Below are 14,511 nucleotides of genomic sequence, written 5' to 3'. Positions count from 1 at the left end.
AATAGACACATATATCCTATTGTTACCTTCTATACTACTCAAAGTTCTCATAAGATTTTCGTCTGATTCATATTTGAATGAAAAGTGAAGGTCATATTTAATTGATGGACGAACATTACGTCAAAACCTTACATAATATATTTATATGAAAAAATCTGAAATAACCTAATTCTGTTGTTCTTTTCAGAACATCTTAGGGGTCACGGTGTCAGAGTGAGTTAGACGATTGCTTGCTGACCTTGGTTAAATCCTGTCTACTTACACAAATGGCATATAGTATTCTGGAAATTGCTCGGACAACACATTGCACAGAATTATATGAAAGTATCCACTGAAAAATTGTCACACGTTTTTAATTGGTGCGTTTTGAATAGAGTATGCGAAATAATGATATCGGTAGGCTACCTATACTATACAGGAATCTACACAGTCGGGGGTACCAGTGAGGAGTCAACAACATCATTTATTTCTATCGTTTATTTGTGTATGATGAACACAGACGACAAAGTCGCAACAAAAGATGTCGCAACAGGGTTTCTACCCAGTTCTTTGAACAGAACCTCCTGGGACAATCAGAGCTCGGCACTGTGTGTCATTTAACAGCTTTATTTCACACGTTCATTCTTAAACCTGAGAGAAAATCAATTCACAATAATCAATAAGAGCCTTTCTTGTTATGGAGTTTCCCAGGGGTACGCTTTATGACCATAGTTAGGGTTGTGTATCAGTAATGACCCTGTTGTATTGTCTTTGGTATAGACAGTCATTTGGATTGTTCAATATTGTGTTCAGCCACCAGTTTTGGGAGATCGTACAACGATAACTGACTGAATCGTGATAAATTCAACCAAGTTTCATGTGAAAATAGTTCACTTCCTCCAAGTCTAAGGAAGTGAGTATCGGATGAAATTCTAGCAAAAGTACATACAAAAGTATCACTGATGCAAAAAGTAAATTTTTCCTCTTCCTCGCATCTCTCAATTTTCTTATTTTTTCTGTCCATTGTTATTCGAAGAAGGAAACTTTTACAAGGATTCAAGCTAATAAAGGGTTGTACTATGGCAGTATCTGACAATACACGTGGGGGTTCGAATGTGAGGAAATGCATTTGTTTTAATTCAAATTTTGTTCAATTCAAATTTCTAGAACAAAATTAATTTATTCTCAGAGACTTATAAACCTACCTATATACTAGAACAACAATATTAATGATTGGTAAATTTTTGGTATGTCTGGTTAGATACTATATAGTAATATTTCACTATTGTGGTACAGTAAACCTACTCCGAACTATTATACTATTTAATACCATCTAGAATATGTGTCAAAAGTAAATCTCAGGCCATATATCATTTCTTAAGCATTGTTTTAGTATGAATTATGCTCCAATATAAACAACATTTTTTATTTAGTCAACTTTAACGGGCGAGAAGTCAGAAATATTCAGATAATATCTAACCTCTAAATCCAGGTACGCGTCACGAGATGGTCTCTCAGTTCAATTTGAATGGCTTCTGTTTTTTGATTTACCGACACAGTGTCGATGTGATACCCCTCGTCTACATTCAATACCGCTAATTTTAGACCAATACCTTTGTAGTGTTAGTGAATTGAATGCTTCTTGATTTACAATTTCTCAGATGACAGTTCGCCCAGCAGATCAGATCAACTGTATGGGGAAAAGTAAACCGAGCCTGTTGAAATGTTAAATCCGAGTGTTGTGGTCGCATGGTAGAGCAGTAGTGTCCCCTATAATTAAATTGTTAGGATATGAATAATGTTCGAACCGTAGGTAAAGATAGTAACGTCTCGTGACTGCATCCTATATCTTGAACAATAAAATAGTAACATTATAAACAATGGGTTTAGGTCGCTAAGTGCAGGTATACGGACTAACACCTAACTGTGGAAATAGAAATATTATAAATATATATTACTAGATATCTCAGATAAATATATAGGACATGAAATATAATCTGAAATCCCGACTTTGCATTAGGTTGAGTAACATCGCAAGCTATTGTAAGTTGTAATGCAAATTTGTAGGATGGGATAAAGTCATGGAGTGCAGTTGAATGCACCATTGCGTGTCTCTATAATATTTAGTATGAGCAATTATATAGGAATATTTTTATTTCCATTCACAAATAAGTCGTATCACTTGAACTACGATATTTCAAGTAAAATTCTTTACCAGGAAAATAATTACGATTGAAACCATTATAAGTCATCACCTATTACCATCTACGTTAAATGTATAAATGTCTGCATCGTCTGTATGTCTATATCGTCACAATAGCTTACCTAATGAGCAATGGATTTGGGTATCAAAAATCCCATCGAGAAAAAGTTTGGTTTTATTGTCACCATAAGGTTTAAAATATGACAAAAGTCAACTTATTTAGATAACTAAGTGGTAATATCGATAACGTTCTTGTCATATATCTGAAGGAACCTGTTGGGTAAACATGTGTAATTGTTTATGTTAAAAACCCCTAACATATATTTTTTAATGGTTTTCGACAGACTTCTATTTTTTTTTACAAAAAATTACGATTTGAGACTGACTTTTATATTTCACCAATCTTATGAATGTTCGGCACTCAACAATCAATATCAACAACCAATATTCAACTCGTCTGATATGATAAATTACGTGTCTTACTTCCCGCTTTTACTCCTGCAATAGACATCAGCTCTGAGTGTATAGCTGAAATGGTAATAAAATCATAAAATGCCCATATTTCCAACCGTTCAAAGTTATTGAACTAATGTCATATTCTGACCAGCTTTATAATGAACTTCACGTTAAAATAAAATATTGAAATTTCAGGTTGAAGGGTTATAATTATCTCAGTTGATGTAAAAGACTGAAATGTCAGATGACTAAATCACTCCATGTGAAAAATCAGGGAAATGGGAAAGGTTAAATTTAGTGTTCTCTTGTTGGAGAGTTGCTAGAGAATATCAATGTAAATTATCATAATCTATAATGAGACATAACATGCAAGGTGGTCGTTAAAACAATACGCATTTTATACGTTCGACATTTTTGTGCTTGCGATTATTTTTTAGGGTCAAATGACTTAAAGAGAAAAAATACACAAGCATCATTTTAGAGAATGTATTCAAACTCAACTCAAAGCTGGTTTGTTCAAGCGTCGTTTAGCTACATAAACTTGTTAACCATTTTTATACCAAATATGATATTTTATACAAAATATTTCATAAACAATTACACTTACCAGTCTCAAGAACGGAAAGCAAACGAAGACATTCTGTTGTAAACAAATAACTTGTTATGAAAATAAGTCTCAAGATTCGATTGTCATGATCGCCAATTTCAGTGTTGATATCGACACTAAATATTATTTGTTATTGTTTTATTGACTTTAGATGATAAATGATAGGAAATCTAATAATTGGTGTGATTATCATTATAAAACTATAGGCGACATATTGACTACAAACAATTCAAGACACTTTTATCCTTTACCAATAATATGCGATCAGATTATTTAAATTAGATATGATAACATGCAGTGTTTAGTTATCCTTTGATAAATTGACAGCATAAAAAGTTGTTTTAGAAAACAGTGTCCTTTCGATCCGAACTTAGTGAGACCGTCAGTGCCTTGATTTGCTACGATGCTTCAAAATTCCAAGAGTCTTAAATTTTACTTCGTATTTTTCGTTGAAATGATATTGGTTGTCTATTAAATTAGTATAAGATGTCCAGTAAGGTGTTATTGGTAGTAAGATGATATGGATAGTCCAGTAAGTAAGTATATGATATTCAGTAAGATGATATTGGTTGTACAGTAAGTAAGTATAGGGTATTCAGTAAGATGATCATGGTTGTACAGTAAGTAAGTATATGATATTCAGTAAGATGATATTGGTTGTACAGTAAGGAAGTATTTTATGTCCAGTAAGATGATATTGAATGTATAGTAAGTAAGTATACAGTGTTCAGTGAGATGATGTTAAGTAAGACGATATTGGTTGTACAGTAAGTATGTATATGATGTTAAGTAAGACGATATTGGTTGTACAGTAAGTAAGTATATTAAGTTAAGTAAGATGGTATTGGTTGTCCAGTAAGTAAATATATGATGTCCAGTAAGATGATATTGGATGTATAGTAAGTAAGTATACAGTGTTCAGTAAGATGATATTGGTTGTACAGTAAGTAAATATATGATGTCTAGTAAGATGATGTTGGTTGTACATTAAGTAAGTATTTGATGTCCAGTAAGATGATATTGGATGTATAGTAAGTATACAGTGTTCAGTGAGATGATATTGTTGGTTGTACAGTAAGTATGTATATGATGTTAAGTAAGACGATATTGGTTGTACAATAAGTAAGTATATGATGTTAAGTAAGACGATATTGGTTGTATAATAAGTAAGTATATGATGTTAAGTAAGATGATATTGGTAGTCCAGTAAGTTAGTATATGAAGTTAGGTAAGATGATATTGGTTGTACAATAAGTAAGTAAATATATGATGTTAAGTAAGACGATATTGGTTGTACAATAAGTAAGTATATGATGTTAAGTAAGATGATATTGGTAGTCTAGTAAGTAAGTATATTAAGTTAAGTAAGATGATATTGGTTGTCCAGTAATTAAGTATATGATATTCAGTAAAATGATATTAAGAAAGTATAAGATGTTCAGTGAGTTGATATTGGTTGTACAGTAAGTAGGTATAATATGTTCAGTAAGATGGTATTGGTTGTACAGTAAGTAAATATATGATGTCCAGTAAGATGATATTGGATGTATAGTAAGTAAGTATACAGTGTTCAGTAAGATGATATTGGTTGCCCAGTAAGTAAGTATTGTGTGTTCAGTACGTTGATATTGGTAGTCCAGTAAGTAAGTATATGAAGTTAAGTACGATAATATTGGTTGTGTAGTAAGTAAGTATAGGGTGGAAACAACCATACCGAATGTTCAATGCAATGCCTTACAAGGTTAAATGCCAAGTTGATTCGATATTTTGAACATATGGCATAAGGATGATTTTTTGATATTACCCAATATTTTTTAAACATCTTGACAGTCGATATAAGCTCAATATATCGAATTTGTCCAGGAAGCTTTTTACATGTACATATCAAATCCGTGGGTTCGTCGATCGAAATAAAAACTAGCAACTATATTGTGAAAACAATGAGAGTAACACGCTTCTTGAGTTCTTTCAAGTTCCACTAAAGCTCTAATTGCAATTCTATGTCTAGTTGAGTGGAAAGTTAAACTGGTGAGAAGAGAAATAAATAAAAGTAAATGTTAATGTTTATCTCTGATAGTTGTAGGGTTGAGATAGGCGTTAGAATCTCGTCATGCTTCTAAACCAGCACGGAAATAAACAGTTTTCATGTCGATTGCATTTCTACACAAATAATACTCAAAATGTTACCAACGACAAATTTATTGATAAACCTTGTTCAGCTTTTGATTTTTCTAAAATTCACCCAACTGTGTAGAAATGGAATATATTTTGTCCTGGCTAGAAATTTGAGTTATGGTATAGGGAAAATTTATTTCCAATGAAACAATGAAACCTTCTGCTGGGAATGGTACTTGATTCGGTTGGTATTCGGTAGTTAAATGTCAAAGCTTAAGACATTTCAATAGCCCAGTCATCAGGCGATCATCGGTGACAAACTAACGAAGACTTAAGCTTATCTTAATATTTTTTAACTAATTACTTGAATGTTTACTTCACAACACAAACCAAAATATTGATCATATTTTCCATACGGGGTGAGGGTGGGGGGGGATATTATCTTTTCGGGCAGTCTGCTCTAAACAAATTAGGTTCTTAAAGAAACCCGAAAATAAAGGAAAATAAGGTAAAATTCGTGGGGAAATTTCGGGCAGCCTATTTCCTCAACAGGCTTTATTCTTTTATGCATTTAATAGTGGCTCATGGCAGTGTGAAAAAAAAATACTTTGTTTTCAAAAACTTACAAATTCCATAAAACCTTCGATAGCATTTGAAAGAATAAGTGGCAAAGAAAAATCTCCCATATTTAATGGACAAACACAATATGTAACACCATGCAATATATGATTTAACCAGAAATTTATGACGGTGAGTGTAGATTTAAGAACAATTGCAGCTGGCTGTTTAGAGACACTGTTCAAAGGGAGATAACCCCTTTCTATCTGATTGGTTGAGGAAGGCATCATCTATGCAAAACTTATAAAAACACATATAATCATCATTCTGTCATCCTGGAAACACATTTTTTTACAAGAATGTTTCACTCATTGTTGTCAAACTTTGAAATGTTACGAACGCAGGCCTACGTTTTTGTAAGAAATCCTCACCCTGGTCAAAACTTAACATAGAATAACTCACTTCTGACGTAGATCAGAACACAAATCACGACACTTGAACATGCTTATCATAAGTTATTGATGTCTTTTTTTCACAAAACAATCTGAAGGCAGGTGCAAAACTATTGTTGGCCAGGATGCCATCTGAATATTTCTCACACTTGTCTTTTTCTTCATTGTACACATCTTGTCCAAAATGTCTCCCATATCCGCCTTAGGAAATTCTTTTTCGGAGACTCCTTTCCAGATGTCGGTCTCATCCTACTGCCTCTCAATACAGGTCTATCAGTTATGTTAAAGCGGTACCAAAAACTAGCGCGCCGACGTGTATCCTCTGGCATACCTTGTAATTACCCCAAATTTTCTTCGTGCTCTAAGTGCTACCTGTCAAAATCTTTAGCGCACGCAGCATCAGATATGACGAATTAAGTTCTAGTTAAGACAAGGTAATGAGGGAGTAAAATAAGAAAGAATATGAAAGGGAGACAAGAAAAGACAAGGAGAAGAATAGAGAAACTGAAGGTCTAGAGGTATTAATCAATTTATAAAAGAAATACGAGGCATCCACAGGAGCAGATTAAGGGGGCTGGGCAAACAAGAAGACGGCAATTTCTGGTCACCCCAAATTAAAAAGGTAGTCTTTATATCTTCATAAAGTGACTGATAAGGGGTAAAACTTATTGCTTTTGTCAAGTAATTATATGTCTGCTAGTTTATGGAAGGAAATGTGATCTAAGTCGCCGTATCGACAGATAAGTAATGGCCCCTCAACTTTCTTTGCCCAAGGTTTAAATCATATGTAATCATTATCCTTTCACGATCTCTCATTACCCAGTTTAAATTAGAACTTTTGGTGGTTTAAGTAAACTCATATATTAAAAGTGAATAAGTTGATGCAGTCAATATACTTGTGCTGTCAAATATACAGGTTAAAGACGTGAAGAATGCAATTGGAGCTGATATCAATTTAAAAAGGATTAGAGTAGATTGGTGATAGAGTGGAAGAAACTATGTTGACGTGATATTAAATGACATATTAAAATGATATAACTTAGTTACACCATAATAAATAACTAGTGATTCACTAATATAGTATGTCAACCGTTTTATACATATAAAATAATATAATATATATAGGTATATCGCAGTGAAAATTATAAATTAACAAAAGGATAGAATCCAGAAAACGGAATCGATTGGATTGTGACTAAACCGGCTATACATAGTAATGGTTCGATGTGCAAAATATTGCCTGGACTTTGCCACACAAAAAGTTTTTTTGGGGGGCATTTTTATAGAACATAAATCTCCAACTATTTAATCAAGAACAGTTTCTTCTATAATAAGTTTAAATAACGTTTTTGCGTCAATCCTGGCATGGCGTTGCCCTTCTTCATTAACCCCCATGGTACATGAAAGTAGGACGTAAAACTCCATTCATTTCATTTCATTTTTTGCGTCAATTGTCCGCCCGTATTTCCTTGACTTATCTATCTTAAATTGGTCTTGTGAAAACGAGCAACGGAGTGGTCTGCTCGTTTTCCATTTCCAACTGCTGATGAATCGGTTATGTGTATAGCCCATAATTGTCCCTTTCGAACTGCACGGCACTATTTCCATAACCGTCACTTCGACATGCATCACTGACAAGGGGTAAACGGGGGGTTGACAAATCCGAAAGTATAACCTCTATATATATGCCGGGAACGAACCCTACAAGCGTTTTCGCAGAAACAGGCCTACTACATATATTTTTCTTGTGAAATTCTGTTTTGGCGGTAGTGCATTGAGGTTGGAACCAGGATGTGTTTTCAGCAGTGGCGTTATTAACGCATCGCAGTGAGTTACCATTTTCATGTTTACGAAACAATATTGAAACAAATAGTATTAAGTCTAATTTCATCGTCTAGCGACTCTAGTCTATGAAGTTATTTACAAAAAAAGTACACATCAAATCGCGCGAATTCAGTCTAGAAATTTCAGCTTCTGAGGGGGAAACATCCCTCCACACACACCCCCAGTGGCCGCAAGCGAGCGTGGTGCGACACATGGATTGTCGTCTTATTAGCACCCCCATTTACCCTTCCTGCCTCCCCAAATGAACATGTCTAATCACTGGTTTTCAGACACAGCTAGCATCGCGATAGGATAATTCACTTGCCAAATTGCATTCTGTCGGAGGAGCATGCAATCCATCTCCGTTGCCATCGACCGGAATCCAGTTCCTTGGACACTAATATAATATTGCATCGCAAGATAACATATTACATCGGTTAGGAAAATAATATTGCACAATGAGTTCAACCTTACTTTTAAATGAGATGAAACTGCAGTTACTAATGTGATAACTTATTTTAAGTGGGCCAATAGAAAAACTGTATAGATTTATTCGTTTTATATCAATGATTATGAGTGAATTTACATAAATGACTATTACACATCAACTACATTTAGTACGGTACAAATAGCTTTATATAGCTTTATCTCGGCAATGGTCTTGGAAAGCATCTTATGTGTGTTTAGCATCAATCAAGAATTACATACACCATATTACATATTACCAGATTCATAGTTTTACAGTTTAATAGTGTGTTCTGTAACTTTATCGATCCCTTCGTTTTTTTCAAAATTAATAGAAGTTTTTCCAAGATAGTCATTTAAACTAAAAAAAAATACAATGTACATGAAAGTCAGAAATATCCAACAATTTGACAATAAAATGCAGCACATAATATATTGAATGATAGAGATAGAAATGAAAAGCAATATATATATATACAACTATCGACCAGAGATTCTGTATTTATTTGTTGGTAGGTTGGGGAGGAGCACCACCTTGATTCATCATCTCTCCACCTTCTGGAGTCATTGCACCTGAAAAACATACCAAGAAAAATATTAACACCTATGTTATCAAACAATTTTATAATAAACTTTATACAAAGAATGTCATGATCTAATTTATCAGTCATGAAAAGCCTCAATTATCACTATCCAGAGCAATTTTCACAATTAACATTAGACATCATTATCAGTGGTTTTTATTGAGGACAACAAGGGTCTATGAACAGAGATGACTTCTATGTCACTTGAGCTACAATAACTAGTTGACTATTTATTGGACTAAAAGCCCTTAAAATATTTTAATATAGAAACTGCTGTCTTGCAAGTTATTGATAACCTCTATGTGAATTGGAACATCAACTTCAAAAGATAGCTTGCCAGGCAAGGTAACATACGCCCACTGGCAGCTGTCAGAAATGATTAAACAGTCTTTAGTGATTACAGGGTTGCACAATATAGCTAATAGAGTGAAACGTCAAGTCAGACACGATATTTCGGTGAAAAATTATCCGATCATCATGAAAATCGATAGGGATCATCTTCATAACGACATAGACATACAAAAAAAAAAATCAAAAGAATCTGTAAAGAATTGTAGCCTGTAGAGTGAGCACGAGTTGCACAATATAGCTAATAGAGTAAAACGTCAGGTCAGACACGATATTTCGGTGAAAAATTATCCGATCATCACGAAAATCAATAGGGATCATCTTCATAATGACATTGACACACAAAATAAAAATCAAAAGAATCTGTAAGAAATTGTAGCCTGTAGAGTGAGCACGAGTTGCACAATATAGCTGCAAGAGAAAAACGTCAAGTCAAACACGATATTTCGGTGAAAAATTATCCGATCATCACGAAAATCAATAGGGATCATCTTCATAATGACATTGACACACAAAATAAAAATCAAAAGAATCCATAAAGAACTGTAGCCTGTAGTGTGAGCACGAGCCAAATGTGAACGGACGGACGGACCGACGGGGTGATTACAATATACGCCCATCTTAAATGTGGGCGTATAAAAAATACTGTTAGTCTTACAATGAATTTGCATTGAAAAAATTGATAAAACATGGGCAAACGAGACAATTTTCAGCCAAATTGTAGGATATTTTTAGATTTTCTACTCATTATAAGAATACACCAACACCAGTTATTCCGATATCAAACTATTAGTACAGTTTTGAAGCTGATATGCCAAGACAATAATATCTATTTATTATTTGTAGAAAAATTTAACATTCGAACACAGATGTCAGAACAATACCACAAACTGTTGAATGTTGTACCCATATCCACAACACAGGGTTCTAGAAATTTCTTTCCAATAAAATATTAATCACAGGCTAAAACTGTTTTAGCAGTTTTAACTGAAACCATATCACACAAAGTTACACATTGACAGACTTAAATTTTGAAATATTCACCCAAAACATCAAAAGCAATGGACATACATAAGTCAAGTCATTCCAAGTACCATGAGTAATAGAAGTTAGAGGGGTGATTGTTAGCATTCATACCATACATGCTCACAAACAAATTAAAAACAAACAATGCTCTAGTGACAAAAACAAAATAAAGATTAAATAATGTTGAGTTAAAAAATAGGGTGATTTTTAAAGTTAGAGATTTAGAAGAGATGACAGAATGGCAACTACATGAAAAAAGAATCATAACAACATTCAGACACCATTCTTACCAGGTGGACCAGATCGACCAGAAGCAGGTAATGGAGTGCACTGTGGTGGCATGCCTGGTCCTGTTGAAGGCAGAAACTGGTTTGGTGCACCACCTTGCTGTGGGGGAAAAGAAGCATAAGCAGGGCCTTGTTGTGGTTGGCCTTGAGCTGGATAGCCTTGAGGTGGCATACCCTGATTAGGAGGATATGGAAACGGTTGAGAACCTGGCATCATGTGTTGCTGACCCTGCATTGGAGGAAGTGTGCTTGGACCACCCATTTGATGTGGGTGATGAGGTCCAGGACCAGCCATTGGTTGGAACTGTGGATGAGGAACCTGACCTGAAGCTCCTGTAGGCATTGGTCCTGATGAATGTGGAGGGAAAGATCCTCCATGTCCACCAGGCTGTGATGAGAAACCTTGTCCTTGTGGGAAAGGTGGTTGCTGATTTGGTGTTGATGATGGTGGAGGTCCAGTTGAAAATGGCTGCTGTGATGGTGTTGGCTGTGGAGTCATGGCTGCTTGTTGGCCAGCTGGTTGAAAAGTTTGGGTTGTAGGTGGCTGAGGAGTTGATGAGCCAGTTGGTTGAGGAGGGGGAGCAGGAGAACTTGATGCTTGAGCAGTTGGACCTTGTGGTGGCATAGGAGAGCCATGCATGGGATAACTGCTTTGATTAGCAACATTGGTTAAGTTAGGATTTTGAGAAGCATTAACCATGTTTGATCCACCAGGTTGTTGAGGACCTGAAATAAAGAAATAAAAGGTTACATATTCCAATATTGTCAGTGATGCCTCATTTATCATAAATCTGGTATATCTTCGCTATAATTAACTCTGATTTACTCAAGATAAAAATATTTTTTAAAACATATACTCACTAGCAACACCAAATTGTGAGGATTGTTGACGTTGTTCAGTGGCCAGTTGCTGCATGGCAATCTGTCTAGCTCTGTGTTCAGCTGCTCTGATCTGTTCTAAGTGAAATTGCTGCCTTTCTTGCAGTAATTGTTGCCGTTGATATTCAAGCTAAAATTTGAAAAAATAATAAGTAAAAAGACAGATAAATGAAATTGCAAGGTCAAGTGGAAGTATTTTCATCATGAAAATTGCAGTTTTTCGACAAAGTAGTGTACTGACTGATTGTGGGCGTTCACAATCATATCATATAATTTATGGTACTATTAAACTTCTTGTATTTTCTTGTTACTCTGGTATTTATCTGAAATACATCTTGGATAAAAACTTACAGCTTCCCTCTCTCTATCCATGATAGTCTCTAGTTCTTCAAAATGACGTAGTTTTATTTCTAATTTTTTCATCTGAGTCTCCACCAGTAAAGCTACCAAACTCTTGATCTTTCTCTCTTCAACTGCAGCCAGATGCTGAAAATATATCATAATATGCTCAATCTATAATTTGTGCAAATAATTGAACAATGCACTTTCTAGCACTAACCTATAAACAAGATAGCTTGCCAGGCAAGGTAACATACGCCAACTGGCAGCTGTCAGAAATGATTAACAGTCTTTAGTGACTACAGGGTTGCACAATATAGCTAATAGAGTGAAACGTCAAGTCAGGTACGATATTTCGGTGAAATATTATCCGATCATCGCGAAAATCGATAGGGCTCATCTTCATAATGACATTGACATACAAAATAAAAATCAAAAGAATCTGTAAAGAATTGTAGCCTGTAGAGTGAGCACGAGCTGCACAATATAGCTAATAGAGTAAAATGTCAGGTCAGACACGATATTTCAGTGAAAAATTATCCGATCATCATGAAAATCGATAGATCATCATGAAAATCAATAGGGATCATCTTCATAACGACATAGACATACAAAATAGAAATCAAAAGAATCTGTAAAGAATTGTAGCCTGTAGAGTGAGCACGAGCTGCACAATATAGCTAATAGAGTAAAACGTCAAGTCAGACACGATATTTCGGTGAAAAATTATCCGATCATCACGAAAATCAATAGGGATCATCTTCATAATGACATTGACACACAAAATAAAAATGAAAAGAATCTGTAAAAAATTGTAGCCTGTAGAGTGAGCACGAGTTGCACAATATAGCTGAAAGAGAAAAACGTCAAGTATTGAAAGCAATTTTGCCAAAACGTTCCTTTGATTAACACAAGTCAAATGATCATATTAAGTTGAAAGTAAGCATATAAACAGATGTGTTCTTTTACACTGACAATACATCAATAACTGCAAAAGAGGGGGGAACAAAGATACAAACTAAGTCTACACCTGGATTGGACTAGATGTAATTCAAATACATCAGAGTTAACATATTTATTATCACTAAAAGCATCTCTATGAAACAAATGATCAGGATTTGGAAATAGCAAATTACGTTTAAGTTTCTATACCTTAGCTTTAACAGCAGCAGCAGCCAAAGCAGCAGCTGCAGCAGATGATAGATTTCCATCTTTCTCCTTAAATTCTGCTAATTTCTCTTCGTCTTCTTTTGTTTTGGGTTTTTCCTCTTTCTTTTCAGTACTTGCTTCTCCTTCCTTGTCAGCTTTCTGCTATAACACATCAAAGATTCAATAAATAACCTAAATTTCAACTGAGTACCTCTAAAGATTAGTAATGTATGTATAAGATTATGTGAAATACTGATTCTCAAGATTCCACATTGGCTCACTAATCAGAGAGCAATCTAAGCATAAATATAGACTCACCTCATCAGTTTTATCATCTTTCTCAGCATCTTTCTTTTCTTCTTCAGTCTTCTCCTTTTCATCAGTTTCCATAGATTCTTCTTTCTGCAATCAAAAGTTTACAAACTCAAACATACATTTTTTGACACTGGTCAAGTCACTCACAAAATGATCTGCTTAAAGACGTGTTAGTTTTTTTACAAAATATATCTCATTTAAATTATTGTACTGCTAAAGACTAATTCTGCCTATTCTTAAAAACATCAAACATCATCTTTTTGTTTAATATCATTGTAAGTTTGTGCTGGCTCTAAGTATCTAAGCTCTAAAAAGACCAACCTTTTCTTCCTCGTCCTTCTTCTCTTCTTTAACCTCAGATTTCTTCTCATCTCCTGTTGGTTCACTCTTTACATCCTTCTCACCTTCTTTAGATTCTAGAAAACAATGTTTAGTGTCATGAATACAAAGTTAACATTTGCTACTAAGAACCTTTATAGTACATTATAAGTCAAGAGAACAGATCGACCTTGGAAGGAACTTGTTTTTTTTTTATCCTCAAATCATTATAATATCATAAAGAATTTTTTGAAAATCTGAGGCATTGTATTCTCGTATATGGAATATTCCTGTTCAATTAGACAGAATGGATTTCATGCTTGACTGTACAAGGGAGAGAACTACAAAAATATGGACCGATATTACTTCTTGGTCAATAATCCCTTTCTAAACAGAAACACACCTTCTTTTGGTTCAGGTTCAGTTCCAGCAATACCACTTTTCTCTAAAGCTGTCTTTATATCAATTACTTTATTTTCTTTACTGGCTTCAGATACCATTTTACTGTGAGCCTCAACTAATGTAGGGGGTACTTCATCCTTCATTTTGGAAAATTCATCTGAAAGGAATAATAAGGATAAATGAAAACAAAGTCCATATGATAAAT

At 34.4% G+C, this 14,511-nt stretch overlaps 1 protein-coding gene across 1 annotated transcript; it reads right to left on the bottom strand.

Annotated features, from left to right (window-relative positions):
* Window positions 1-9,161: 9,161 nt before the first annotated feature.
* On the bottom strand, window positions 9,162-14,449 carry LOTGIDRAFT_156940 (hypothetical protein; the record flags this gene model as incomplete). The annotated part of the gene is made up of 8 exons (XM_009048205.1): window positions 9,162-9,232; window positions 10,908-11,630; window positions 11,766-11,913; window positions 12,135-12,269; window positions 13,275-13,433; window positions 13,590-13,673; window positions 13,908-14,002; window positions 14,308-14,449. The coding sequence occupies 8 exons, from the start codon at window positions 14,447-14,449 to the stop codon at window positions 9,162-9,164; spliced, it is 1,557 nt and encodes a 518-aa protein (XP_009046453.1).
* Between the last annotated feature and the right edge of the window lie 62 nt (window positions 14,450-14,511).

This window comes from Lottia gigantea (assembly GCF_000327385.1).
Source record: "Lottia gigantea unplaced genomic scaffold LOTGIsca_12, whole genome shotgun sequence".
Lineage (NCBI taxonomy): Eukaryota > Metazoa > Mollusca > Gastropoda > Lottiidae > Lottia > Lottia gigantea.
This window is presented reverse-complemented; position numbering and strand designations above follow the sequence as displayed.